The sequence below is a fragment of the Triturus cristatus genome, chromosome 11, assembly GCF_964204655.1.
Source record: "Triturus cristatus chromosome 11, aTriCri1.1, whole genome shotgun sequence".
NCBI classification, from domain to species: Eukaryota; Metazoa; Chordata; class Amphibia; order Caudata; family Salamandridae; genus Triturus; species Triturus cristatus.
The window spans coordinates 102,207,322-102,233,997 of NC_140594.1; the positions used below are offsets into that span (position 1 = coordinate 102,207,322).

The following is a 26,676-nucleotide window of genomic DNA, read 5'->3' on the forward strand; positions in this document are numbered from 1 at the left end:
TGGTTTAACTGGAAAGAAATTCCTTGCGTTAATTTCGTTGTAAAGATGTAATTGGGATCATTGTCACCTCAAATATATGAATATGAATATATGTGTGTTCCTTTACATTGTAGTCAAATTTAGGGCCGGGAGATCCCTGAGGTTTCCCCTGCATTTTCTCACTCTCTCTACCTTGGCCCAGATCATTCCCCCCCTACGTTTACCTTGCTGATATTTGTTCCCTCTATTGATGATGTTCATTTCTCTGCTGGAGCAGCGAATACCTCTTTTTCCATATATACCATCACTCGTTCTTTCAACATTTACATATGATTGCTGCACCCAAGTAAACCTTCAGTCTCCTTTCCCCTTCATCTGTGAGTAATAATCAATTCCAGCATATTCCAGTGATCGAAATATAGGTGCAGGTATTTTCTATGGAAAATTGACCTTTAAAATTCTGGCCACTTGCACAGAGGGCTTTAGCAAGGTAAGTGTCTCCATTAACACTGCAACAAGCTTTCACTTCCACCCTGAATTTCGGATGGACAATGTAACCGTGTTTTCTGTTAGTTACAGCTTTAACATAATTGATCTCTCATGAAATTATTGCTGGTTGCTATGTAAGTATTGCTGGTTGCCATGCAACTATTGATGGTTTTCCATGCAACAATTGCTCGTTGCCATTAAATTATTGTTGATAGCCATGAAACAATTGCTGGGTGCCATGAAACTATTGGTTTTTTCATGAAATTATTGCTGGTGTCCATGAAACTAATGCTGGTACCCATAACATGATTAATGCTGATTTCCATGAAATGCTGAATCACCGTCAATGTTGAACTATGGGGAAATATAACGGCGAGTCTGTGGTGGGGAAGCAGAGTGGTTGCTGGAGGCAGCCACCCAGTAATCTGTAAGTGGTAAGATAGCCCAGCAGGCTGAAGCAGCTTCTGAAGAGATGTAAGCAAAATGGATAACTGTCTAGAGCTACACTACATTACATTTAATCCAACGGCCAATTCGAGCCCTTTGTGGAAAAAGCCAAACAAATAATATATGGTTTTGAAGCATGGTCTAGCGCTTTTAATCATTTCACTGTCTTCCTCTTTCTTTCCCACTCTCCCAAAAGATGACCTGGAGGCTGGCCTGCCTGACTTTAGTAGTGGGCATCGGCGGGTCATTGCAGTTTGGGCTACACATCTCCATCATCAACTCGCCATCTAAGGTAAGCTCCACAGTGATGTTGCATCATTAGTGATCATCAGTGAGAGCATGGGTGATCAGGACAGGTGGAGCCATATTCTTCTTTAATGATTTCATTGCATGCAGCTTTATATAAAGACTTTTACCTTTTAATAAAAACATAAAAATAGGATAACTTATCACTGACAAAAATATACTCTATTCACTCAAACATTATGAACTTAAAAAGAGTTGGCTGATTAATAATAGCAATGCAATATAAACAATAAGGTTATTTTTTATTATTATCATCAATATTATTTTATTTTTTGTTGTTATTTCATATAATAGCAATAATAATACTAATAACAGAACCAATGTAGACTATTTGTGTGGAAAGGTAATATAAAGCAAATATGTTGTGTGCAGCCATAATTCTTAATCTTGTGTGAATCAAAGATAAATGTATTAAAGTAGTACACTCTTAATATAATTCAAACTAATATATTGAGGATCACAAATGTAATTCTTAGATAATTTACACTGATCAGCTCAGGAAGCATCAGTTATCATACATTGGAAATACATTTTTTCATTATCCCAAATCCTATCAAATGTGCAACATTGCCCATCGGTAATTTCAATAATTTTGCTATTCATTTCCCTTACAGTTTTATTTATGCATTTATCAATGATACCAAAAGCAAATGGTGACTTAGCGATACACGTAATAACAAAACATAAAGTATGAACCAGTATTACATATGCATATATGTGGACGTCAATAATTCAGTTGTGGTACCATTGATTCTTGGACCCAACTACTGACATCCCCCCACACCCTAGCAATTCCATGAGCATTACAGACCAGTCCTCTGGGTCATCTGCCAGTTTATATTTTGTGCGAACAACTTGTATCTGAATATCCTATGCAATCTCCCATTTCAAGAGCTCTATCTCCCAGAAGGCCTAGGCTGGTACACAGGCTATAAGCAACTGTATGGCAATCCGTCATTTCTCCAGCACCAAGCCCAGTAATGCAAATTTGTATCTGACTTTCATCCTCGTGCCTGGCGGTATGACATTGAGCAAACATTGTTTGACTGACACTACAAGAGGTAGGCAAGGGACTGCAACCAGTTTAGGAACAATAGCTCGCCAATAGATCTGTATTTGTTCACAATTCCACATCATATATAGAAAGACAACCTGCATCTGGAACAGTTCAATGATCTGGTCAGGTAAATTCTGGTTATTTGCAGTGGTATGAGATATGTGCGTTGTAGGAAATTGAAGCGTGTGAGTTGGAATCAGCTATTAGTAGAAATGGTCTTTACAACTTTACAAGCTCCCAAGTTTGTTTCCACTCTTAATTAGTCAATGATATATCTAAACTATCATCCCATGTTTGAAGGACTGGTAACACAAATTCCTGTCTATCAGTTTTCAAAGCTTTGTACATTCTGGATGCTTCGTGCGCCTTGTGACTTGTCTCCAGGATTTCGGTCAGAGTTGCTGCAGTGGGAGGAATTACAGGAAATCCCAGCCAAGTCTTCTCGCCATCCTCCTCAGTCATACATACTGAAGAAATTTCCCCGGTCTCTCCATTAAAAATAGCTGTTGGGCTCCACCACAAAGTGGAAGCTGTGGGTGACTTTGAACATCAAGAAACTGTCTCCCTGAAAAAGGTCTCCAAGTAATGTGCACTGACCTTCTGTACATCGTACCATGGATATTTCTCAGGCTATCTTTTGGAATGGCTGTAGCTGCTGTATCCCTAATGATCTAGCAAAAGGTGAGTGAGTAATCACTCTATGCACGACTGCAACCCACACATTTGCAGTATGCCTTATCATGTATGGGTGTCATCAAGGCAGCCCCCTATCCAGAAGCGTTGGGAGTGTGTCGCTCCAGTAGCAGCCTTTTAACTGTCGCTTTTCCCAACTGTCTTCTTCCTCACACCACTGTGTAGCATGTTACATCTGTACTAAAAAATAAAAAAAGCTCAAGGTCTGGAAGTTTCAAGCCCTCCCTTGGCCCTACCTAGTTTCAGGATTGCCAAACATATTCTACTTTGCTTCTTAACCCATATTAGGAGGGATCCTTTTTCTTTGAATTGAAGGTTGTCGCGTAACGTGTTTGCAAATGATAAAGTCATCTTGGTGAGAATATCAGTTTTGCAAGAGCAATACGACTAAAATTTGATTTTTTTAATTAATTGTAATTAACATTATTTCCTTAATTTATGTCAAGTGGCATTACCCAATAGAACACATTATGTTTCTAGTGTAGTAGGTTCCAACTTAGGCCCATTGTAGTTTTCACTTTTAGCCAAACTGCATGTTTTAGACCACATGTGCTTTGCCCATGGAATGTAGCAAATTTATTTTCATTCCACACTTATATAATAGAAATAGGCTGCACGTTATTACTATTTAGTTAATTTTCTTGAGATTTACAGGCACATGCATCAACCTAAAAACCGGTCGCAAACGGGCAGATTCTCAGAATCTTCCCCTTTGCGACCGGTATTTTTGCATTTGGGATGCATCATCCCAAATGCAAAAATCGCTATTTAAGGAATCTCAAAATAGCGATTCCTTAAATAGCGATTGCATTTAAGGAATCCCAAATTGAGATTCCTTAAATGCAATGCATTAAAGTTTAAAAAATAGCGATTTTGCTATTAGCGGGAGCAAATTACCGTGAAGCTGGACTTCATGGTAATTTGCTAAAACTTAGAAAAATGCACTTGTTTGCATTTTTCTAAGTTTAATGTTGCGCACACACATGCCCTTAGAGCATGTGTGTATGCAACATTTGTGCAGAGTTCAAATACATGGGTGCAATAGGGTGTCATTTTGACACCCTTGCACCCTAGAAATTGCGGGAGCAATTTGCGAGTACCTACTGGTACTCGCAAATTGCTCCCACAATCTTCAATTCATTCCTATGGGCCTGGAGGCCCATAGGAATGAATGGGAAGCCATTCATTAATTGCGACTCGCAATTTGCGGGTCGCAATTAAGGAATTTGTGGGAATCGCTATTTCTTTAGCGATTCCTACATGCATAGGGTTTTGCAATTCCTTAATTGCGATTCCTTAATAATCACTATTAAGGAATCGCAAAACCCTATGTTGATGCATGTGCCAGTTAGTCTGAACATTTTGCACAAAGTCCAACAACACAGGGCTTTGTTTTTTCTGTGCTTGGTAAGGCAACATCTCATAACATTCCGACATAAGATGGGCACATCTGCTGTTTTCTGAAAAGGAACTTCTTATCATATATATGAAGATGTTCCCTTTTGAAAACAGAGAGAAAAGTTCCCTGGACGCATGAGTTAGCTCATGCTCAACCTGAGATGCCGACCACCCAACTGCAAATGTCAGGTATGGAGGCCCCGTTCTAATCCCAGAGATCTGTGATATATCACCGAGCTCAGGTAGTGAGAATAGGCTTAGGCAGATAAATAATTCGCAATGGCTGTTTTTTTAATTGCATACAGTTTACTCGTAAGGCTGATTACTCTGCTCAGTTGCATATGTTTTCTAATTGCAGCACAGTTGCTTCATAACAGAGCACAATAGTTTCAATAAATATTGTGAACTATCCTCGTGACTTTCTTTTGTTTATTATGGATATGCAAGAGTAAGAAAATGAAGGGTGACAATCTGTTTCCATAGTTCCCTCTGAGGGCTAAAGGGTTGTGTTCTGAGGTGCCAATTTACCTGTTACTGTGGGAAGATTAGGAGGGCAAGTAAGGCACTATGAGCTAGTTGGATTTGGGCCCATAGTTACTAATGTAGTATGGTGACTCAGTCCCTACTTTCTGACGTCCTGTGGTCAAATGCAAAAACAACAGTTGATGGACAGAATGCAGAACAATGTGCAGTCCAGGGAGGACCTGGCTTGGCAGTTTGGGCTGGACTGTTCCCATGAGGTACAGGGTCAAGACTGATTTGCATATGGCTGGGTTCAAACTGGAATGGCATGGTGAGCAAAAAAACAATGGATTTAGGCCCAGATCTCTGTACTGGGGTGAATGTATGACATTGTTCTACATTCTGTCCATCAACTGTTGTTCTTGCATTTGTCACCCCAAGTGGGACGGGTATACTCAGATGTGAGTCCTGTGCTCTCCATGCCACTGGAATCGAGCTATCCTGGCTGAAGAGGGGTGAAACCCGAAACCGGTCCTAGGATGCTTGTTTCCTGTCCAGGGAGGACCTGGCTTGGCAGTTCGGGCTGGACTGTTCCCATGAGGTACAGGGTCAAGACTGATTTGCATATGGCTGGGTTCAAACTGGAATGGCATGGTGAGAAAAAAAATGATGGTTAAGGCCCAGATCTCTGTACTGGGGTGAATGTATGACATTGTTCTGCATTCTGTCCATAAACTGTTGTTCTTGCATTTGTCACCCCGAGTGGGATGGGTATGCTCAGACGTGAGTCCCGTGCTCTCCATGCCACTGGAATCAAGCTATCCTGGCTGAAGAGGGGTGAGGATGCTTGTTTCCAGTCCAGGGAGGACCTGGCTTGGCAGTTCGGGCTGGACTGTTCCCATGAGGTACAGGGTCAAGACTGATTTGCATATGGCTGGGTTCAAACTGGAATGGCAGGGTGAGCAAAAAAACGATGGATTTAGGCCCAGATCTCTGTACTGGGGTGAATGTATGACATCGTTCTGCATTCTGTCAATCAACTGTTGTTTTTGCATTTGTCCTGTGGTCCCAGGCATATTTATTTTTCTATGAAACACACAAAAGGTAATGGGAAGAATGTTTGCAAATTGTCTAACCACTGGCTATCGCTCGGGTAGCATTCCAACCCATCCTTCTTTTGCTCACCATGCCACCTCCGTTTAGACCCAGCCATATGCAAATCAGTCTAGACCCTGATCCTCATGGGAAAAGTCCAGGCCTAAAAGATCCATGGGTGGCCAGACCCCATACAAGGTCTTCTTTGTCATTAAAATGTTCATTCCAGACCTTGTGGAGGTAGCCTCATCCTTTGACATAAATGATCATTGTGCTGTCTTACAGGAACTACAAAACGTCTGTGACTCTTAATCCAACAAACAGTTGAAGATGTCTCTGAGAATCTAGGAGAAACCAGAGCCTTCCAACTGGATTCCACAGGTGGGAATCTTGTGTGAGAGAACGTGACAGTAAAGAAGGCATTTGGCCCATCATACCGAGTATCAGTGCCAGTTCTTGGCATTCAAGGTACAAGAACTGTAATCTTGCCACCTCTTCCTGGTTCTTATGACAATCGTTTTGTCTCAATTGGTAACATTGTTTCATTGTGTGGCCAATTCTTAACAGTAGGCAACAAGGAGTATTTGGTAGTTCCCTAACTCCTCTCGTTACCATACAGGAAATTCCTCTACAGCTAGTGACCACCACCAAAGCTGTTTCTCCGCAGCTTGGGGGCACGGGGGTAGAATGTGCTACAGTAAATACCCACAACCAGCAACACAACTGAAGTGAATACTGCTCTTGCTACTGCGTCTTCTGCAGCTATTGTCATTTATACAGATCCACCTCTTTTGAATTTTTAGGGTGATGCCACGGTACCTGAGGCACCAGTTTTACGACAAACTGCGTCTGGGTATTATGTGGGTCGAGATGATTTTTCTTCCGATTCTTTTGATGATTCTTCCATTTTAGTTGCTCTCCTGCCTAGATATATGTTTTCTTTTCATGGATAAAATGCAATTATCCGGTCCTACCTTGGATATATGTTTGGATAACACTTTCCTTGGTTTTTCAATTCCTGTGGATTGGATTTGTGACCGTTATGTTCTTGCTGATTAATGGCCACTATCTTCCAGAAGCCTCTGCTGCAAAACTAGTTGACAGGGTGTTGGCCCTCCCATTCATCTCCACACAAGCTAAAAAGAGACTTGTCCCTCGTGAACATTTCAGCATTTCGAGTAACTGATGGAACTGTTTGGGATAGATTTCCTTATGACATATTCGGTCCTAGGGTAATCCTGCAGATACCATATGAGTTTAGGGTTTCTATGGTGAATGTGATTGTACTTGGGTTACATTATGATGATTGGTACATTAAAACTGTAAACCCCATGCTCTGATAACTATGGTGAAATGTTCTGTTACCACCATTATGGAAATCACTATTTACATTGAGCTAGTCTTCAACGCACACTTTATAATTATACACAATGAGAACATTGTCAAACTCTCCTACAAGGAAGTTCTAAAACATACAAAGATAAATTACATTTTTTCAGGAGATGACATATCAGATCCAAAGTCCTTTTATTTGAAACTTCTCCCTCCCAAAAATATATGATTACACAAATTAAGCTACGGACTCATTTTTCACACAATTGGATATGAAAGGCTACGAGTGTTGGAAAGATAAAATTGAAATGAAATCAGTTTGGAGTACCAAACCATGGCAAGTTCAGGGGACAGAAACCTTGTTCCCAGCTTGCTTAGTTCCAACATAATTGATTTTTTTTTTTGTGCTTTTATTAGCCACTTGTTAATTGAAATACACCTAAAAACATTCATAGCACAGAAAGGAGATATAGACATTGTCATCACAAACAATAGTTATAGATAGATATAAACACTTAATACAAATAACATATAATGAGTAAATAAAATAAATAAGTAAATACTACTAGTCCCACTGAAGGCTGGACCAAACCCTCCCGAATTTGACCCTCGACCGTAGGCCCCTTGCTTTAGCTAGTGCCAATTCCATTTCATAAACCCCCCTCAGTAACAACCAAAAATCAGTAATCTTAGGACTGAGTATTTCAATCCATGCCCTAGCAATACACAAACGAGCACAAGCAATGATAATTGACACTAGGGATTTCGATAAATTGCCAGGATCCGGTACTATCCCCAGGAAAATTTCTTTCTCAGATAGTGGAGTATCCTTACCTACTAGCTCACGGGCACCCTCATACCAATATGCAGTTAGCTTTGAGCACGTAACAAACATGTGTCGGAGATCCACGGCATATTCATTACACTTAGGGCAGTATGAGTTCAAAGAAGCATGAGACACAGCCCATTTAGGAATGACCATTGGGGTATAATACAGCATAAACATGATACGATGTTGTTGCAACTTTAAATTAATTGAGGTGACTGCAGAATTAATTATAGCCAACGATTAAATAACCTCATCATTAGTAATCTCAATTTCAAAAATGCGATTCAGTTTGGCTGTGACCTGTATAGCATCATCTTCCGATGCAACTAGAAAGCTCTGGTAAACTTTCCCTATAAAACCCCTCCCCGAAGTTTTGAAAATTACCCGGAGTACCTCAGTTGTAGAGGGTAGAGCTAGCAGGCCTTCCCCTTGAGTAAAGAAGTTCCTAACTTGCAAGTATTTAAAAAATGAATTATGGGCTACCCGAAATTCCTCTTTCAATGATGAAAATGACCTAAAGCTGTGTTCTTCATAGAGGTGCCCTAACAATGTTATACCATGATGTTGCCACATTCTCCCCACTGAATCAGAAAATATACCAGGGAGACTCGGATTGCCCCATATAAAAATAAATTTGTGCCAATCTGGAAATATAAATGCTTTGCAAATGTCGAGCCAAATGCTGGATATATGTTGAATTATCTTGAATCGAACTCTCTTGTAGTAGTTCGGGTCGTACATGTGATCTAGTAAAAACCCAGTATTCAAACAGTAAGCCAGCTGATACGCGAACCAAGGTTTGCCCACGCCAGGTACCCTTAAGTAAGCTCTGAATACGGTTGACAAAAGCAGCCCAAAAATAGGCTCTGAAGTCCGGGAGTTTAAAACCACCTTGTTGATAAGACAACTTGATATATCTGAGAGCTCTCCTTGCCCTACGATAGCCCCAAATATAACTTCCAATAACACTGTCAAGCCGCTTAAAAAAAGACACCGGAACTCTTAGTGGAATAGTGAGGAACAAGTAAAGAAATTTAGGTAATATCTTAATTATTACTGTATTGCACCTCCCAATAATAGTCAATGGTAGCTTCTGCCACCTACGCAAATCAGAAGCCACTTTCTTCAACAGTGGTTCGTAGTTTAAATCCATAAGATTGTCAGTACGACAACTGAGACACACACCTAAATACGTAGCGGACGTAGTAATGCCTAGCGAGAGTGGGGCTGATACAGGTACAAAATTAAGGATTGACTGTGTCTTGTTTAAATTAAGCTTGTATCCAAAAAAAGACGCAAAGTGTTGTGCCTCTTGAGTTATCACCGCTATAGCTTCTACTGGCCCTTGTGGTAAATACTGCGATGTCATCTGCATAGGCAGTGACTTTTAAAATCATACCATTGAAGGATACTGGTGAAATAGAAACATTGTGGAGCAAGTGCCTGATGAAAGGCTCGATATAAAGAGCAAATAATAAGGGGGAAAGTGGAGATCCATGCCGCGTGCCCCGCTGAATACTAAAAGAAGAAGATACAAGACCATTCTGCTTAATTACAGCGGTTGGTTTACAATAAAGTTTCTGCATAATTGATTTTTCTAAATGACACCGTTCAGCAGACTACATGTCTAAAATTAGCAAAAATTAAAGACATAAATGCTCCAAAGATTCCTTCAATTGTCCGATTTGATACTTGGCAACATTTAACAAATTTAACTGCTGACCAACTCGATAGCATATTACGGAATGATACATTTAACACACCACTTTCAAGTACTGATGGCTGGTTATTTTGGCCACTGGACACAAATGGTTGTCCCATTCATTTTCTGAATTCCACACTGGTGTTTAAAGCTAGCCTCCTCACTCTTGTTCTTCCCAATCTCAAAACTCAGGAATTGTCACTTCCTATTCAGTGGGGAAATTGTGTCAAAAATGGTTAGAACATTCCACACTATGTGCAGTAAAACAATGTCTTTCTTTCCTATCAGATGACATGGAGCTATCTGACTTTCTATTGGGTCCTAAGTCTCTGCGTTCTAAAAGATTTACTTATGCTACATATAATGAAATTTGAAATTGTCACAAATGGAAGCTGTCACAGTTTTAAGACAAATTGATCAAGATCATTTGCATAAAGCTCTTGCTGTTGTTGATAATAGTAATATTACATTGTCTTCCTCACATTTACAATCTGAATAACGTTGTGTCATCTGTTACCGATATCACTCAAAGTGACATATCCTCATTGTACCATGGGCAAAGTCATCTTAGATCCATCATACAGTTTGGCTGGTCTCTTCAGACCCTTAACAATGGTCACGTCCTTTGGCATTATCTTAATTCTGGCCAGCTATTCATGCCTTTTAATCTGACATGCAAACAGCGACTCATGGCTAAAAAAGACTCAACATACCCAATTTTACATCTCGAGAAGTTAGAATAGCTCCCATTCATTGTAGCGGAAACAACTTCCACTGTCTGCCAATTTTAACATTTCAATTCACAGATCGCATGAAACATTTACCTGTCATTGATATGAGCCCCTTGAAAGCAGCTTCATTCATGAGTTATGGTCACTTCCATTTTCTTATCGCTATGTACGTGCGAATAAGGAGGTCTTCCTTACTGGAAAGAAGTGTGACTCTTCTGTCAGATATTCACTTGTTTGTGTTTGTTCATGGCGCATATAACATGTTGGTAGTGAATTTGGCCTGTTTTTTAAAAGGAATAACAGCCCCTTCAATTGTCCCCCTTATTCAAGTTCTTTCAAACGGAAGTTATTTAATGTTAAATGATCAGGTGTGTCGTGGAATGAAGACCGGGATCCCATATGATTTAACTGTTTGCCAGATAGTAACCTGCTGCAATAACGTGCTGCCCACCCCCGCAAGGAGGATAAGATAGCTTGTTATGGCTTCCATTCCAACTTTCAAGGCAGATGTTACCAGCTAAGCAGACTCAAAGCACTATTGTTTTAAAAAGATGCAGCATTAACATATGCCTGAGAAACCTTTGAATTGCAAGTTGCAAGGACATCCAGTGAAATAGAGTCCATGTTAAACACCAACCTCCTATTACATTTGGTGAATTAGTCCATTGCATATTTAATGCATCTAAACTGCTGACATTCAATATTATTTTATTTTTTGTTGGTATTTCATATAATAATAATAATAATACTAATAATAGAACAAATGTAAACTATATATGTGGAAAGGTAATAAAAAGCAAATATGTTGTGTGCAGCCGAATTCTTAATCTTGTGTGAATTAAAGATAAATGTATTAAAGTAGTGCACTCTCAATCTAGCCCAAACCAATATATTGAGGATCTCAAATGTAATTCTTAGATGAATTACCAGCCCAGGAAGCATCAATTATCACACATTGGAAGTGGAAGTACATTTTTTCATTATCCCAAATCCTATTAAATGTGTAATGGTGACTCAGTCCCTACATTCTGATGCCCTGTGATCCCAGGCATATTTCTGTTTCCAAACAGAATCCCTGCAACACCAGCTGGCCTTTAAATTTCTCAAGTGACATTGATGTTAAAAAGAAATCACATACATTGAATAATTTATAATAAATACATTGAGGCAGTTCACAAATCAATTGCAGATGGACAACATTAGAGTGGGTGGTTCCACCCATTCCCAGTTCCACCCCACTTTTACCACATTGCTCCACTTTCCTGATTTCTTCTTTATCTGCCAAGCCTTAAAGAGATGTACTATTCTCGTCTGGAGACATTTTTAGAGAGGACTGTTGTTTGAGCAGGCTGTTTTAAATTTTTCATTTTTTATTTTAAGAATCTTTTGATCCTGAAATTTCACCTCACTTTTGCTCCTCCTATCACTTTTGCCCTTTTTGCTCACACGTTTTTAAAGTTATCGGTTCTGGCTTAGTCAGTTCCTACCAAAAAGCCTTTGGAGTAATACCGGCTTTTATTCATTCCCTTTTTTCTTGTCTGTTTTGGGGCATACCATTGGTGTTATTCCTCATTTACAGCATTTTGATTTTATTTTTGCTCCTCTGCAATAGATGTTCCATTTCAAAGCCCTCTGGAACTACCAACAGGTCCGACTATGCCATGAGCGCATGCTAAGGTGCTTCAGGATCTTACTATTTCAAGAACTGGACCTTGACCGGTCATTGACATTCCGACCTGCCTGGTTTACCTACGTCAAGCCGGTGTTTCATTGCCTATGGTGCCCCTTCGAATGGGCACTGGATATTTGCCTAGCACTGCAAACAGTGGTTCCTGTGGACATGAACCTGTTGATGAGTCCTCTAGGAACCCATTTTCAGAGTTGTCCCATTGACTTGTGGCTGCTGCACAATGTAAGGTACGAGCCCCTCCCATCAGAGGTGAGGAGTGCTTCGGCACATGACACATTTAACTTTAGCTCTAATAACACGGATGCAGTTTGACTGGATACTTCCTCAGCATCGGCTGATAACAAGGTTCATGTCTGTTCCTTGGATGATTCAAACTGGGCAATTGCGGAGTCATGGCCTGTGGAGGTGGAATCCAGCCTGAATTCATTCTGTATTAAACTCATGGACGATATCATGGATACCTCCGACACACCTTCATTTGGCTAATTTTCAAAATTGACATGTTATGCTTTTTTATTATTATCATTATGATTTACTTTTTTTGTATGACCTAACTATTAGCAAAGCATTGACTTTGCTTAGCCTGTGCTTTACGTTTTTATTGTTTAGTTAGTTATTAAGTTACTATCTGGACCAAGGATGGGGTGTCATGATGAATTTCTTTTAGGGCCCACTTAGTTCTCCCTCATTTCAGTCTAACTGCAAGTAGTTGGCTGCTTTGCTTTGCACATTTTACACACAGCATGCTTATTTTTGTGCCTCAATATTATTTTAAAAATACACTGTACATTTTTTTTAAATTCGGTTCGTCTCTCTGGGACTCAGTCTGATCACTTTGTACAAGGTCAAACAACACCGTTCCCTGTTTTTCTGTGATTGGTTAGCAACATAACGACATTTACACACAACATAAATTCACATTTTCTGTTTTCAAGTGAGACACCTATTATCATACACACCAAGACCTACCTTTAGAAAAGAGAGGGGAAAATTCTGTCAAAGGAAACGGTCCCAAGACGAACATGCTAGCTTTGCACAACCTGAGATACAGACCACCTATCTACAAATGGCAGGTATTATGGTTGGATCTAATTCCAGAGATCTCTGATATTTCACTGTGCCCACCTAATGCAGCCAGGCAACATTAGCCACCTTGGTAGGGCTTCTCAATGTGTACAGATTACTTGTTTGCTGATTACTCTGTTCAGTGGCCAGGATGCCTGATAGGTGATAGTGCACTCTATAAATGCAATAAATAAATACATAAATAAGTTGGATATGTTTTCTAGTTGCAGCACAGTTGCTTCATAGTAGAATACAATAGTTTCAATAAATATTGTAAACTTTCCATTTGTGTTTCTTTTGTTTATTATGGACATGAATGAGTGAGAAAAGAAAAGGTGATGATCTGTTTACACTGTTCCTCTGGGGACTAGAGAATTGTATTCTGGAGGGCCAATTTACCCGTTACTCTGGGAAGGCAGGCAAGTCACTATGGGCTAGTAGGGTTTGGGCCCATAAGTACCAATGTGGTATGGTGACTCAGTCCCTACATTCTGATGTCCTGTGGTCCCAGGCATATTTCTGTTTCTAAACAGAATCCCTGTAACACTAGCTGACCTTGAAACTTCTCAAGTGACATTGATGTTAAAAAGAAATCACATATATTGAATAATTTATAATAAATACATTGAGGCAGTTCACAAATAAATTGCAGATGGACAACATATGAGTGGGTGGTTCCACCCACTCCCAGTTCCACCCCACCGTTACCACATTGCTCCACTTTCCTGATTTATGGAGACATTTTTAGAGAGGGCTATTGTTTGAGCAGGCTGTTTTACATTTTTATTTTTTATTTAAAGACTTTTTTGATCCTGATATTCCATCTCACTTTTGCTCCTCCTATCATTTTTGCCCTTTTTGCCCATAAAAGTCATTTAAAAAGCAAAGCATCTGCAGTCACTGTTTACTAAATCTGACCCTTATTTCTTTTGTTTTTTTTATTTTTGGAACTTTTTCTCAGATACTTCAAACATATATGGTGTGCTACAAAGCATCTTAAAAAGGAAACATTTTGTGACAAGAATATTGACTACCAGAATATTGTCATGGCAAGTATTTTATAGGTAGGTATAGGGTAAAACATTTAACTCCAGATACATGTACCTTGATTTTATGCCAAGGTACTGAGGCCAATATTATTCATAGTTCCTTTATTGCCCTCATACACAGCAGCAACAAAAGAATACTGACTCAGAATCCGAACTTATAACCTGTCTAGAACATTCTTGAACATGCATATATGCTTAAAACCCGCTGCCATTATCCTTCTTTGTTGCTGCTCATACACACTAATAAGTAATACCTTCAGGTTTTGTATTGTATGTATAAGAGAGTCTTATTAATTTTAGTGTTAGAAGAGGAAGGATAATTTAAGTGTGATTTATGAGGAATATTACTTAGGACAATGAGAGTTTTTTTCTAGTTTTGGGTGACAAAAAGTGGTATTTTTTAATTTGCTATGGTTGGGAAATGTTTTCTTTGTAAGCAAAGCGGAGATAACTTTCTTTTAATTAGGTTAATTTATAATTTGGCATTTTTTATTTGTCGCATGCTAAACAGTTTTCGGAGCGCTGAGAAGTGAACGCTCGTCTTTGCTCAAGCTGTTTCTGAAAGAAATCTAGTGGAGATTTCGATGCATGCAAGGTAATAGTTGGTTGTCTTGGTTATGGGTGAGAGCGAGTGATCGGTTATTGCACTTCAGGTCAGGGATTTCTGAAATCATTTTAGTATGTCGGGTTTGCCGTACGTACACCGCTTTTTGCATACAGCGGCCATGTTAGGATATTGGGATACGTGGTATTGGAGTATGTAGGGAGTAAGGAAGCCGTGCTTTGTGGAGGGAGGCGGTTATAATGAATTGACACAAAATGTGTTCCATTATCAGTGACAAGAAGTTGCGAAGAACCTTCAATTAAGAAACGTTTCCACAGGAATTAAATGGCTGACTTGGTGCTAGGTGTATTAAAAAAAGTTGTCAACTAAAACAACTAGAAACAACTAACAACTAGAAATTTCTGGTAACAATTGGAAAAGACCTGAAAAATCCATGGCTACTTTAGCCCAAGACCTTGAAGGAAGGGGAACAGGATGAAGCAGTTTGGTGGAAGTTTCCCAATGTTTGTCAGAGACTATGCATTAAGGACATTTCTTAATAAGTTTGGAAACCATTTTGTACATATCCAGCCACCAGAATTGCCTCAATTATTTGCCAGTTGCATAGATGCCCAAATGGCCATTGTGAGCCATAATAGGTATGCACTCATGTAGTGTAGAAGATGGTACAAACACATTTCCTCGCATACAAATCTGTTCTTCACAGGACAATTCTGTAGCAATGTGTGCACAACTGTGCAACTCTTCTGATTGCAATTTACTAGAAGGTCACCCAACCCTTCTGTACTGAAAGACCTTTTGAAGGATGTCATCTTTGGCAGTGCCCATTCATACTCACAAATAATGCCACCACATGCAGTCATAACATCACATTCTTCATCATATCTCATGTCCACAGCAATGGTAAGAGGTGAGCATGACAAACACTCTGCTGTGAAATATTTTCCACCCTGAATGTATTTCACAGACATGTGGAATTCTTGAAGTTTGGAAAGCAACCTAACTAAATGTGCAAAACCGTTTCCACTCAAAAGTTATACAAGTGGCTTGTAATCAGTGAACCGGTCAAAGGATATTTCCAAAAAGTACATTTTAAATGTGTCCACTGCCCAAACTCAAGAGAGATCTTCACGCTCAATGGTGCTGTAGTTTACCTTTGCGGGAGATAATGTGCATCAAGCAAAGGCTACGGTGTTTTCATGTCCATCCATATTCTTCCCAAATACAACATCTATCCCTTTAAGGCTAGAATCAACAGTGACGAAAGACTTGGCTTTAGGATCATACCGTCGTAAAGCAGGAGCATTGATAACGATGTGTTTAACTTGTACATGTCACCACTATCATCATTAGCAGGGTCACATGAAGCAAATATAGTCTCTTATGCTGATGATACACAGCTGATTTTTACATGCAAGAAAGGGGATGATTTCAATGGGGATGCAATTAGATCCTGCCTCACCAAGGTTTTTAAATGGCTGAAGCAGCGCCAGCTCAAGAGCAATCCTGACAAAACAAGATCGTATTCCTTGGCCAACCAGTGGAGGAAAATTGGAGTCGGTGGTGGTCCGCAGATCTCTCCCCCGGCACTGCCCAATCGAAAGTGAAAAACCTGGTTCCCCTGGATTCCAGGAAGACAGTGGTTCAGGCACTGATCACGCCCAGACTGGACTATGCTAATGTCCTCTATCTAGGACTGCCGGACTACCTTCTCCAGCACCTCCAGGTAGTGCAAAGTTCAGCAGCAAGGGCGATCCCCAAACTGAAACCCAGATCACATATGACCCCCCATCTGAAGTCCCTACAATTGCTCCCAGTGAGGGAAAGGATACAATTTAAGGCCCTGGGTATTTTCTTCAAAGCCTTCCATGGCACAGGCGCTGCCTAACATAGAAAATGAGTTATCCGTTACGTATCTACCAGGACACTCAGTTCGTCCTGGCTTGCACCCCCAAAGCTCGTCTGGCACGCAGAGGCGGCAGATATTTCGGTTTCCTGGGAGCCCACACCTGGAATAAACTGCCGGTAGCTCTGAGAGCATTAACAGTTCTCTCCCACTTTAAAAAACAGCTGAAAACATGGCTATATAAAAACTAAGCCCTTGCAGGGCAGGCACAACTGAGCTGTTAGCGCCGGGACACTCCAGACGGAGTAGCTGTGCGCTCTATAAATACTGATCATTCATTCATTCATTTAATGCTCTCAAATGCTTAATTGCCTTGTGAAGACTATTCAAACTTAGCTCCCTATTTTAACAGTGAGTGTAAAGGTTGAACTAGAAAGGCATAGCCAGGGACAAAATGTGCATAATATTGCAAGAGTCCTAAAAATGACCTCAAAGCATCTTTGTCCATTGGGGAGGTGCACTTTTAATGCTTCAACGTTGCACGCTTTGGGTTTGATGCCTGTTGCCAAAATAGGATGGCCCAAATATTCAACTTGTTGGACAAAACAAATTGCATTTGTGCAACTTCACAGTCATGCCACATTCCTCTGAAAACTCTAAACACTCTGTGGCATATTTACAAGCACCTTGCGTCTCTGGTACGTCACTTTTCCCGATTCTAAAAGTGACACACCAGCAGTGCAAGGGCCTTGTAAATAAGTCCCTCGATCAAGAACAATCAAGTGCTCTTCGTCCGTTTTAGTGTGCACCAAGATATCATCTTGGAAAGCTTGGATTTGACACCTACTACCAAAAAGAGTGACCATCATCTTCTGAAAGACCCTCCCGCAGACGCTAAGCCAAACAGGAGTCTCAAGTACTTAAATGATCCATATGGTGTAACAAATGTAGTCAACGATTGCAAGTATGGACTGAGGGGAATCTGGTGGGAGGTGTAATGGAGGTCAATAGTAGAAAACAATTTAGCATCTCAAATGTTGACCATCATTTCTTGGATATGTGAGAGTGGGTGACAGTCAACAAGTATGTTTTGATTGGGTGATCTTAAGTCCACACATAATTTTAAATCTCCTGATAATTTTCTGGTCAAAATGACTGGAGAAACCCACTTTGAGGAGTCAATTTGTGCATGACACCCTCATTTGTAAGTCTTTCCAGGAACACTTTCAAATCTGCTCTTATACTTAAAGGCATGGGACGCACATAAGGAATGGCAGGTAAAGCACTACTTTTAAGTTTAATAGTTTGTTCAACCATTGAGTGAGTCACTTGAGCCTGTGTGTCGAAAGCTAGAACAAGGACATCACATAAAACAATTGTGACATGATCGCCTGGACGTAAATAAATCCCTAAGCTTGCTAAATCTAACCACCCGATAATGTGCCGCCCCTTAACAGCTATATTGACCTTTGAGGAAATTTGTCTCCCCAAACACTTAAGATATGTCACAAAGTACCCCGAGAGATCAACACCTTTCTCACCAAAGGCTTTGGGGCAGATGTCAGGAAGAACCAAATTCACACCTTCAGGCTACAATTTGATAAAAATAGGATCAGCTAAGATGGTTACTGGAGCCCCAGAGTCCACCATCAATGTAATCATATTACAACCCACAGAGCTTTACAAAATAGTCCTTCAACATATTTGTGAGCATAAATAGAAGGCATGGCAATAGTGAACCACATTAGAAAATCTGGCAACACAATCCTTCAATTTTTCAGGATTTCTTAGCACATCCACATGAATGATGTTAACTTTATCTGAGTTAGTAGGAGTGCTTTTGCACACCTTTGAAATGGCCCACCGAACAAAAGCGGTTGCATCTCCTTCCTAGAGCAGGGCAAGTGGGATGCTTTCCCCGGTGGTTCCTAGAAACACATCTGTAATATGCACATTTTCTAAACTTATCACCCTTACTAAACAGCGGCAATTATGGAGTCATCAGAAATAAATTTGACAGGTGAGATACCAATTTGAATGTTACTTTGACCACATGATGACTTGTGATGGTATACTAGATTTCTCAATGCTTCTGGCAATGTCAATCGTCTTGTTGAGGCTTGGATTTTAGTATGTCAAAAGCCTTTTCTGGACCTTTTTGGCATAACAATTGAAAATAAACTGATCCCTTATATAGATGTCAATATTGTTTCAAACTCACAGTGGTATGCTAACACACAGTGTTACAATATACTCCTCAACTGTTTCATCCATAGATTGTTTGCATATAGAAAAGTTGTGCCTTTCAAAAAGTATGCTAGATTAATCAGTGTACTGTTTCCGCATTCTTTCCTTAGCCTCTAGATACATATTCCAAGGCACATCTTCCTCAGGGGGTGCCCGAACAACAGGTACTTTATCAAACACTCTTTGTTCAGCAATGCCAAAATAATTAAATAAAAGCACAGCTTTCCTGACTGGTGAATATACAACAGCATCAATAGCTGTAATGAAATTCTCAAAAATGCGGGCCTAGCAAGAAAAATATATAATAAAGTCTCACCCAGCAAAAATAAATAAAAGTCTCACTTAAAATAGAATGCCAGGAAATGAAAATAACAATGTTTCCTCATCAAAGATGAAGCTTCCCCATAAATGCTGGAGAAACACTGAGTGGATCCATACAGAAAAGATAAAACAAAAGAAATGCACGGCAAAAACTGGTAGAAGCATGGCAATGTCCCAATTTAATGTGGCCACTGTCGTTTGAAATAGTTGCCGTGTTGCGGCTTCGCTGTGAGAAGTACAGCAATCGGACAATTAAAGATGGCTGCTGCCATATGGTTAGGTTGCGGGGTGCAGCTAAACGAGGGTCAGGCAATCAAAATGGCAGCTGGCGTCTGACATATTACGTTTGCAAAAGGCTGGTTGGTTGACAGAGACATCAGCTCCCATGTAGCTCTGGTAAGAGTCACAATGCCGGAGGAACAGGATGCAACTGTACACGTCGGTGTCCACACAAAGCTACTACGGCAAAATGGCAGCGGGCACTTGAAAGATCCTGCTGAGGCTCGTAAAGGTAAGAGACAAGCTGTCAGGACCCGCTGTCTTTCAGTCATGAACAAGAAGTCAGTGAATGTATGTATTCATAAAATCCCTCGCAGTGTAAAACAAATGGGTCTAGGTAGTGCAAGGAGAAATTCCAAGATGGCTGCACTCAGGAAAGGTCAGCAGTCTAGTGCATCTCCCTGACCGCAGGTGCATCCATCGGAATGTCCCAGAACATTGCCTCTGGTAATCTCACACTTCACCTGAGATTCCAGAGGATTAGGCAGCATATCTTGAAGTTAGTCAGGATAGAGGCATCGAGGCTTCGTCGTTTCTGAAATGTAGTGCGTCACGTGAAATTCCTGAATTCAAGTTCCTGAGAGTCTTCTGACTAAAGTAAGTCTGTTCCTTGATTTATTTGTGGTGCTTTCGAGTTTGTGAGGAACCTTATATTGTGAGTACGAGAGAATTGGCACATTTTGTTTAACCCCTTCAGCGCTCATGACGGAACCACTCCGTCATGAGCCACGGGTGCCGTGTGCTCATGACGGAGTGGTTCCGTCATGCTGCGGCCGTTGGCCGCCGCTCCTCCCACGCTGCGCTGATTCCCCGCCTGTGCGGGCGATTAGCGCAGTGGGCGGAGTCATGACGGAACCACTCCGTCATGAGCACAGCTCAACCGTGGCTCAAGACGGAGTGGCTCCGTCATGAGCACAGCGCCACCGCGCTGCCCCCAAACCCCCCCCCAGCGCTGCGGTGGAATTCCTGCCGCAGCCAAGGGGTTAAAAGTGCATGTTATTTTACGGAGCTTCTGATTTATGTTAAAAGCCCAGGGTGTGGTATTTAGTTTTACATGGTAACAATTCTGTGTTTGCATCAGAAGAGCGGTATCGAGTTACCAGCAGTTGCTTTTGCTTTTATTTGACTGAACATGTATATTTAGAGGTTTAATTACACAAACAGTTTCTTAGCAAGTTCGACAGACAAGAGGTGAAAGGTTATTGCTTGAATTATTAGTTAACGTTACAGGCTCACAGGAATACTAACCTACAGCTTAGTTTATTTCTGAAGTTGCAGTGAAGCCCGAGGGTGATTAGTGCTTTAAAAGAAAACAATTTTAAACGTTAGAGAAAAGAATTACAATTAGTGGTTTATATAAATACAAGGAAAAAAAGAGAGTTGCTTGAGGTAAGAATAGGAGCCAAAAAGGTTATAAGAATTAGAAACAAAGGATTAACAGAAATAATAATGGGCTCATTTTTCTAATTGTAGAGAAAATTAAAATACGTTGCAGTTTTAATGGAAGAAAAGCAAACTCCTTTTAGAAGAGACGCAGTAGTCAAGTGAAAGCAAAGTGGGTAATACTAATATAGAGAACTAGAGCTTAATGATTAGAAATGGTAAGAGTAATGTATATTTAACACCTGTATTACAGCTTCACCCAAAGAATCAAAAAGAAGACTGAGAGAGCAAGACGAGAGTCCGAAGAGGGAGAAAAACCTGGTGAAGGCTTGGCAGTCTCTTCTCTGTCCCATACCCCTTTCCCCCTTGAGGGTTTCTTGCCGAGCAAGTATAACATTTGGCGGCGGGAAAGTCTTGGAGAGGCATTGGGATCAGACGTCATTCTACTCCCTTGCAAGTGGCCTAAATGCATTCTGACACGAGCGTAACAAGCGCTCAGCACATACTCTGGCTTAAATGATGACAAAGTGAGAAAGCAACGATTCCAGGCACAAAGTTTAAAAATTATAGCAAACTCACAAAGCAGAATTGTGTCGAATGCATCATCCAAAGGAAAAACCTGTCAGTAGGTATCTGTTGGTGGGTCCTGTAGCATCGAGCAATGAAATCCTTTCACCTAAACTTCTCCACCCCACTCCTGGTACAAGATGAAACATAGGGTCGTAGTGGGTCACTCCAAACAAATCACTTGTTGCTTGTAAAGATGAAGATTCATTTATTTCATAAGTAAGGGCCCACAATACTCAGGACATGTAGATAGCTCTGAGGACAGGCAAGGAATGAGACCTCACAGTTCTAAGAACCATACTGCATGTTTCAAGTAGAATACAAAGTAAAGTTTAAAGAAATGCACTCAGCAATACACTAGAATTGAGGAACAAAGATACTGAACAGTTGAGGAGGTGGAGGCAAAGGCAGGAGTTTCAGAAGCAGTGGGTCAAAAAAAAGTGAAAGAGAAAGAAACATTGAAGTGAAAGAAGAGAATAATTCAAAGGTTAGTTAGTGTAAGGCTCCAGATAGTGGGGTTTCCGTAATAGTAAATAATGGGAAGGCTATAAAGGCAAAAAGAAAGAGACACAAAGCAGTGGCTTATGATGAAACATCAAGTAGTGATGTGGATTTAAGCTGTTCATCTGATTTAGAAGTAACAGATGAGTAGGTTATTAAGTCACAAAGGCCACAAGTCACTTCTACTGAAAAAGAGTTTGATACTAGTGATTTTGTAGCTCACTTGGGGGAAAAGATGCTTGACCCACTAAAGATCCAGTATTCTTTATCACCACAATGGACACCTGCTGAACATATGGCATGTTATATAACATATCGAATAAGGCAATAAATGCCTAAGGAGGTGTGGACACATCTAAGATCTGAGTATTTAAGGCCTACTTTGGATTCTAAGGTGGAGTATATGCCTGAATTTGATCCTAGGATGATGGCTTTTTTTAATAAGTCTGTGTGTGATCCTAGGAAAGGGTTGGAAAAAGGCCTCAAGGGCTGTTAGGACAGACTGTTCGATGTGTTTGGTCCGTTGACTAAAGCTTTTGATTTTGTGGGAGGAGCAGTGTATTAATAATACAGGAGTAGATGTTATAGAGATGCGCAAATGGACACAAAGGGCAATTTGTATGTTGGAAAACACAAATGCTGCTCTTTGTATGGAACAGAGAATGAGTATGTATGAATGTATGTATACATTTATTGTTTAGTTAATTAAAACCTTTAACAATTATGACATAAAATTGAACAATTCATCAGTAAATTTCACAAATAAGACTAATAACTTAGCTTCACCGTAAGCAATAATTCATTAGGAGGGAAATAGACCTGTCCACGTATCTTATAAAACGCTGAAGCATAAAACTTACAACAATAGATTGCGAACTTCAACTGTATTTATATCCTGATGCATCCTCCCTGTAAGGCTTAAAATCAATATATAAAATGAGTCCATCATCTCTTTGTGTTTGTTTTGTTTGCCCTAAGTTGGCAGGATATCCCCAGATGTGGGTCCCTTGCTCACTTTGCCACTTGATTCAAGCTATCCTGGCTGATGAGGGGTGTTACCCCAAAACTGGTCCCAGGATGCTTGTTTCCGGTCCAGGGAAGACCTCGCTTGGCAGTTCGGGCTCGGCTGTTCCTGTAAGGAACAGGGTCAAGACTGTTTTGCATATGGCTGGGTTTGAACTGGAGTGGGCAATTGAGCTAAAGAACAATGATGGATTCAACACAGATCTGTGTCTGGGGATGAGTGTTTTTGAAAAGTTTCAGTGCTCCGTCCATCATCTCTTGGTGTTTGCAATTAAATAGTACTTTACATTAAAAAAAAAACAAAGGTTAAAGTAACATTATAGTAAGGTGTGATAAAAGATCTTTAAAAAAAAAAAAACTAGAAATTCACTGAAAAAGCCAAAGGTTAAAGTAACGTTATAGTTGTCATTTGGGATGTCATCAGTGTCCCCCTCGGCTAATAAAAATACATTTTTAAAAAGGCCAAGCCCCAGGGATGGGGACCTTGGCTGCTGAGGGTTCTTGGGGGGCCAACAACCCCTCTTATTACCTCCAGTAACTCTCCCACAATGGGATTGCTGAGAGCTCATCTAAGGCCTGCTCCCTTTCTCCATCACTCTGCAAACTCGCTTCCAGGCACACTACTGGTTGGTGGATGAAGTTCCGTTGGATGCTGAGGGTCCATGGGGGCCAACATCCCTTCCTGTTACCTGCAGTAAGTGCTACACAGTGGGATTGCGGAGAGCTCATCTGAGGCCCCACCCCCTTTCTCCACCATTCTGCAAACGCACCTCCTGGTGCACTGCTGGTTGGGGGATGAAGTCCCCTTTGATGTTGAGGGTCCTTGGGGCCAAGAACCCCTCTTGTTACCTTTAGTAATTCCCACTGAATGGAATTGCTGAGAGCTCATCTGAGACCCTGCCCCCTTTCTCCACCACTCTGCAAACATACCTTTTGGTGCACTACTGGTTGGGGGATGAAGTCCCCTTGGAGGCTGAGGGCCCTTGGGGCCCAAGAACCTCTCCTGTTACCTCCAGTAAGTCCCAAAGTCCCACACAATGGGATTGCTGAGAGCTCATTGGAGGCCTGCCCCCCCTTTCCACCACTCTGCAAATGTGAGTCCTAGCACAGTACTTGTTGGGGGATGAAGTCCCCTTGGATATTGAAGGTCCTTGGGGACCAAGAACCTCTCCTGTTACCTCCAGTAAGTCCCTCACAGCGGGATTGTTGGGAGCTCTTTGGAGGCTTTGAAAAGGAATTTAAAAAAACATAGAAATTCACTGAAAAAAACCCAAAGGATACAACGATGTAATTGTTAGAAAATAGAGTTAAAAATAATAGAAATTCACTACAAAAAAATGGATACAAGGGTGTTATAGTTAGGCTCAAATTTCACTTGTATAAAACCAGTGAAATTCCGCATTTATAGTTACCTAAACTAACTATAACTGATGCTCCCGCAATTATTATTACTATTATTTAGATCTTGTAGAGTGCATGGCCACCCAGAGGGCTTCCCAACACTGAGCAGTGGGCAAGACAGCTCAAGGAGAATGTTCAAGATAACCAGGTTACCAGCTCCTGCTGAAAGGTTAGCAGAGAGAAGCAACATTGCAGGGATTGTGGGAGCACGTTCCATAGCTTTGGCCCCAAAAAAGCACCTGACTCTAGGAACAGTGAACAGAGATTGATTGCTGGAACACAGAGAGCAGAGGGAATTGTAGAGAGAGACTAGGTTTTGCAAATACTGAGATCCAGAGGGGGGGGGGTGTATTTTGTTCATGTAGCGGAGTGCTTTGAAAGTGATACGCTTCTCTGTGGTGAGCCAGTGGAAGTTGTGTAAAAGCGAAGATTCAGAGGAGTGTTTAGGAAGCCTGAACAGCAGCCTGGCAGCCAAGTTCTGAACCACTTGGAGACGCCTGATCATGGACTTGTCTGATCCTAGTTATAAGATGTTACCATAATCTAACATGGACAAAATCAAAACCTGAATGACGGTTCTTTGAGGAGCGAAGGTAAGCATCCACCAGATCTTTCTAAGCCACCTCATAGTAACAAAACATAGGGCCACCTTAACAGCCTGAGGCTTCATGGACAGATGGAGTCTAAACAAAAATCAAGGTACTTCACCATGTCGATAGGAACAGGGGGCCAGCAAGGCAGGCAAGTGCTGGGGTTCCCCACAGCTGAGGGTTTTTACCCAGGACCATGACCTCAGTCTTGTTACTATTCAATGCACTGCTTATGACCTCACATATTACATCACTCATGACATGGGCAGTGACATCACTGATGACATCTTAAATTATATCACTGATGACATCACTGATAGCATCATGCACAGAACCACTATCACAACCACTCACACACCCGTAGAACCTCTCCTACACTTACTCACACACAACCCCTCACATACCTACTCATAGACCCATACCAGTAATCACAGAGCCAATCACACATCCATAGAGCCACTTACACATCCACTCACTCATACTGCCAATCACACCCACTCAATCACTCATACAGAAACTCACACAGCCACTCATTCACCCATAGATGAACTCAAAACACACACAAAAATCCATTCAGCCACTCACACTGCCACTCACTAACCCTGGGCGAGACACTACGCTTCACCCACGTAGTGTACGTAGTGCTGCCTGCTTTGCTGTTTTCGAAGTAGGCGAAGCAGGCAGCGCTACGCACATGCCAGGGCGAAGCGTAGCTGCCTGCCACCCACCACCCACCTCCCGCCCGCCCTCCTTTTTAAAACATACCCTAATTGTAAATTAAATAAAAGTAAAGACTCTTACCTGAAGCGCGGCGTCTCCGGGGCTCCCTCTTCCTGGTTTCCAACTTCTTCTGACAAATGCGCATGCACGGACGCCCGCGCATGCGCATTTCTTGCAAGAAATGCGCATGCGCGGGCGTCCGCGCATGCGCATTTGTCAGAAGAAGTTGGAAACCAGGAAGAGGGAGCCCCGGAGACGCCGCGCTTCAGGTAAGTGTCTTTACTATTATTTAATTTACAATTAGGGTATGTTTTAAAAGGAGGGCGGGCGGGAGGTGGGTGGTGCGTAGTGGGGCTACGCGGAGCACGTAGTGTGCGTAGATTTGGGCACACTACGCGCTGCTTCACGTAGCCCCACTATGCCCACTACGCCCACCCTTACCACTCACTTACCACTACAGCTAGTGACACATCCACTCACCCGTACGGCCACTGACACAACCTCATACACAGCCATACACAAATTCACACATCTACAAAAACAGTTACATCCACATCCACACATCCATACAACCACTCCCACACTCCTATACCCTTACAACCACTCCTAGTGGACTTTCAGACTCCTATACAGCCATTCACACACACTCACCTAAGCACACACACTAAAACAGCTACTCACTCACCCATATAACCACTCACACACCCAAACCCTCACCCTTACAATCACTCATTCACCTATGCAGCCACTCACACAGCCACTCACTCTCCCATACAGCTGCTTACATAACTACTTACACATCCTTACAACAACTGAGGCGCCCACTCACACACTCATATAACCACTCAGACATCCACTCACACACTAATAATTATAGTCACACATCCACTCTGATTAGATATGTTAGAA

At 41.2% G+C, this 26,676-nt stretch overlaps 1 protein-coding gene across 1 annotated transcript in view; it reads left to right on the forward strand.

The window, feature by feature from the left end:
• The window catches only part of LOC146783419 (solute carrier family 2, facilitated glucose transporter member 11-like), an 890,872-nt gene that overhangs the window by 75,769 nt on the left and 788,427 nt on the right, over window positions 1–26,676 (forward strand). Inside the window, exon 2 of the mRNA XM_085636334.1 lies at window positions 1,112–1,207. Coding sequence (XP_085492460.1) covers window positions 1,112–1,207 — 96 coding nt within the window. The remainder of the gene's footprint in view (window positions 1–1,111; window positions 1,208–26,676) is intronic.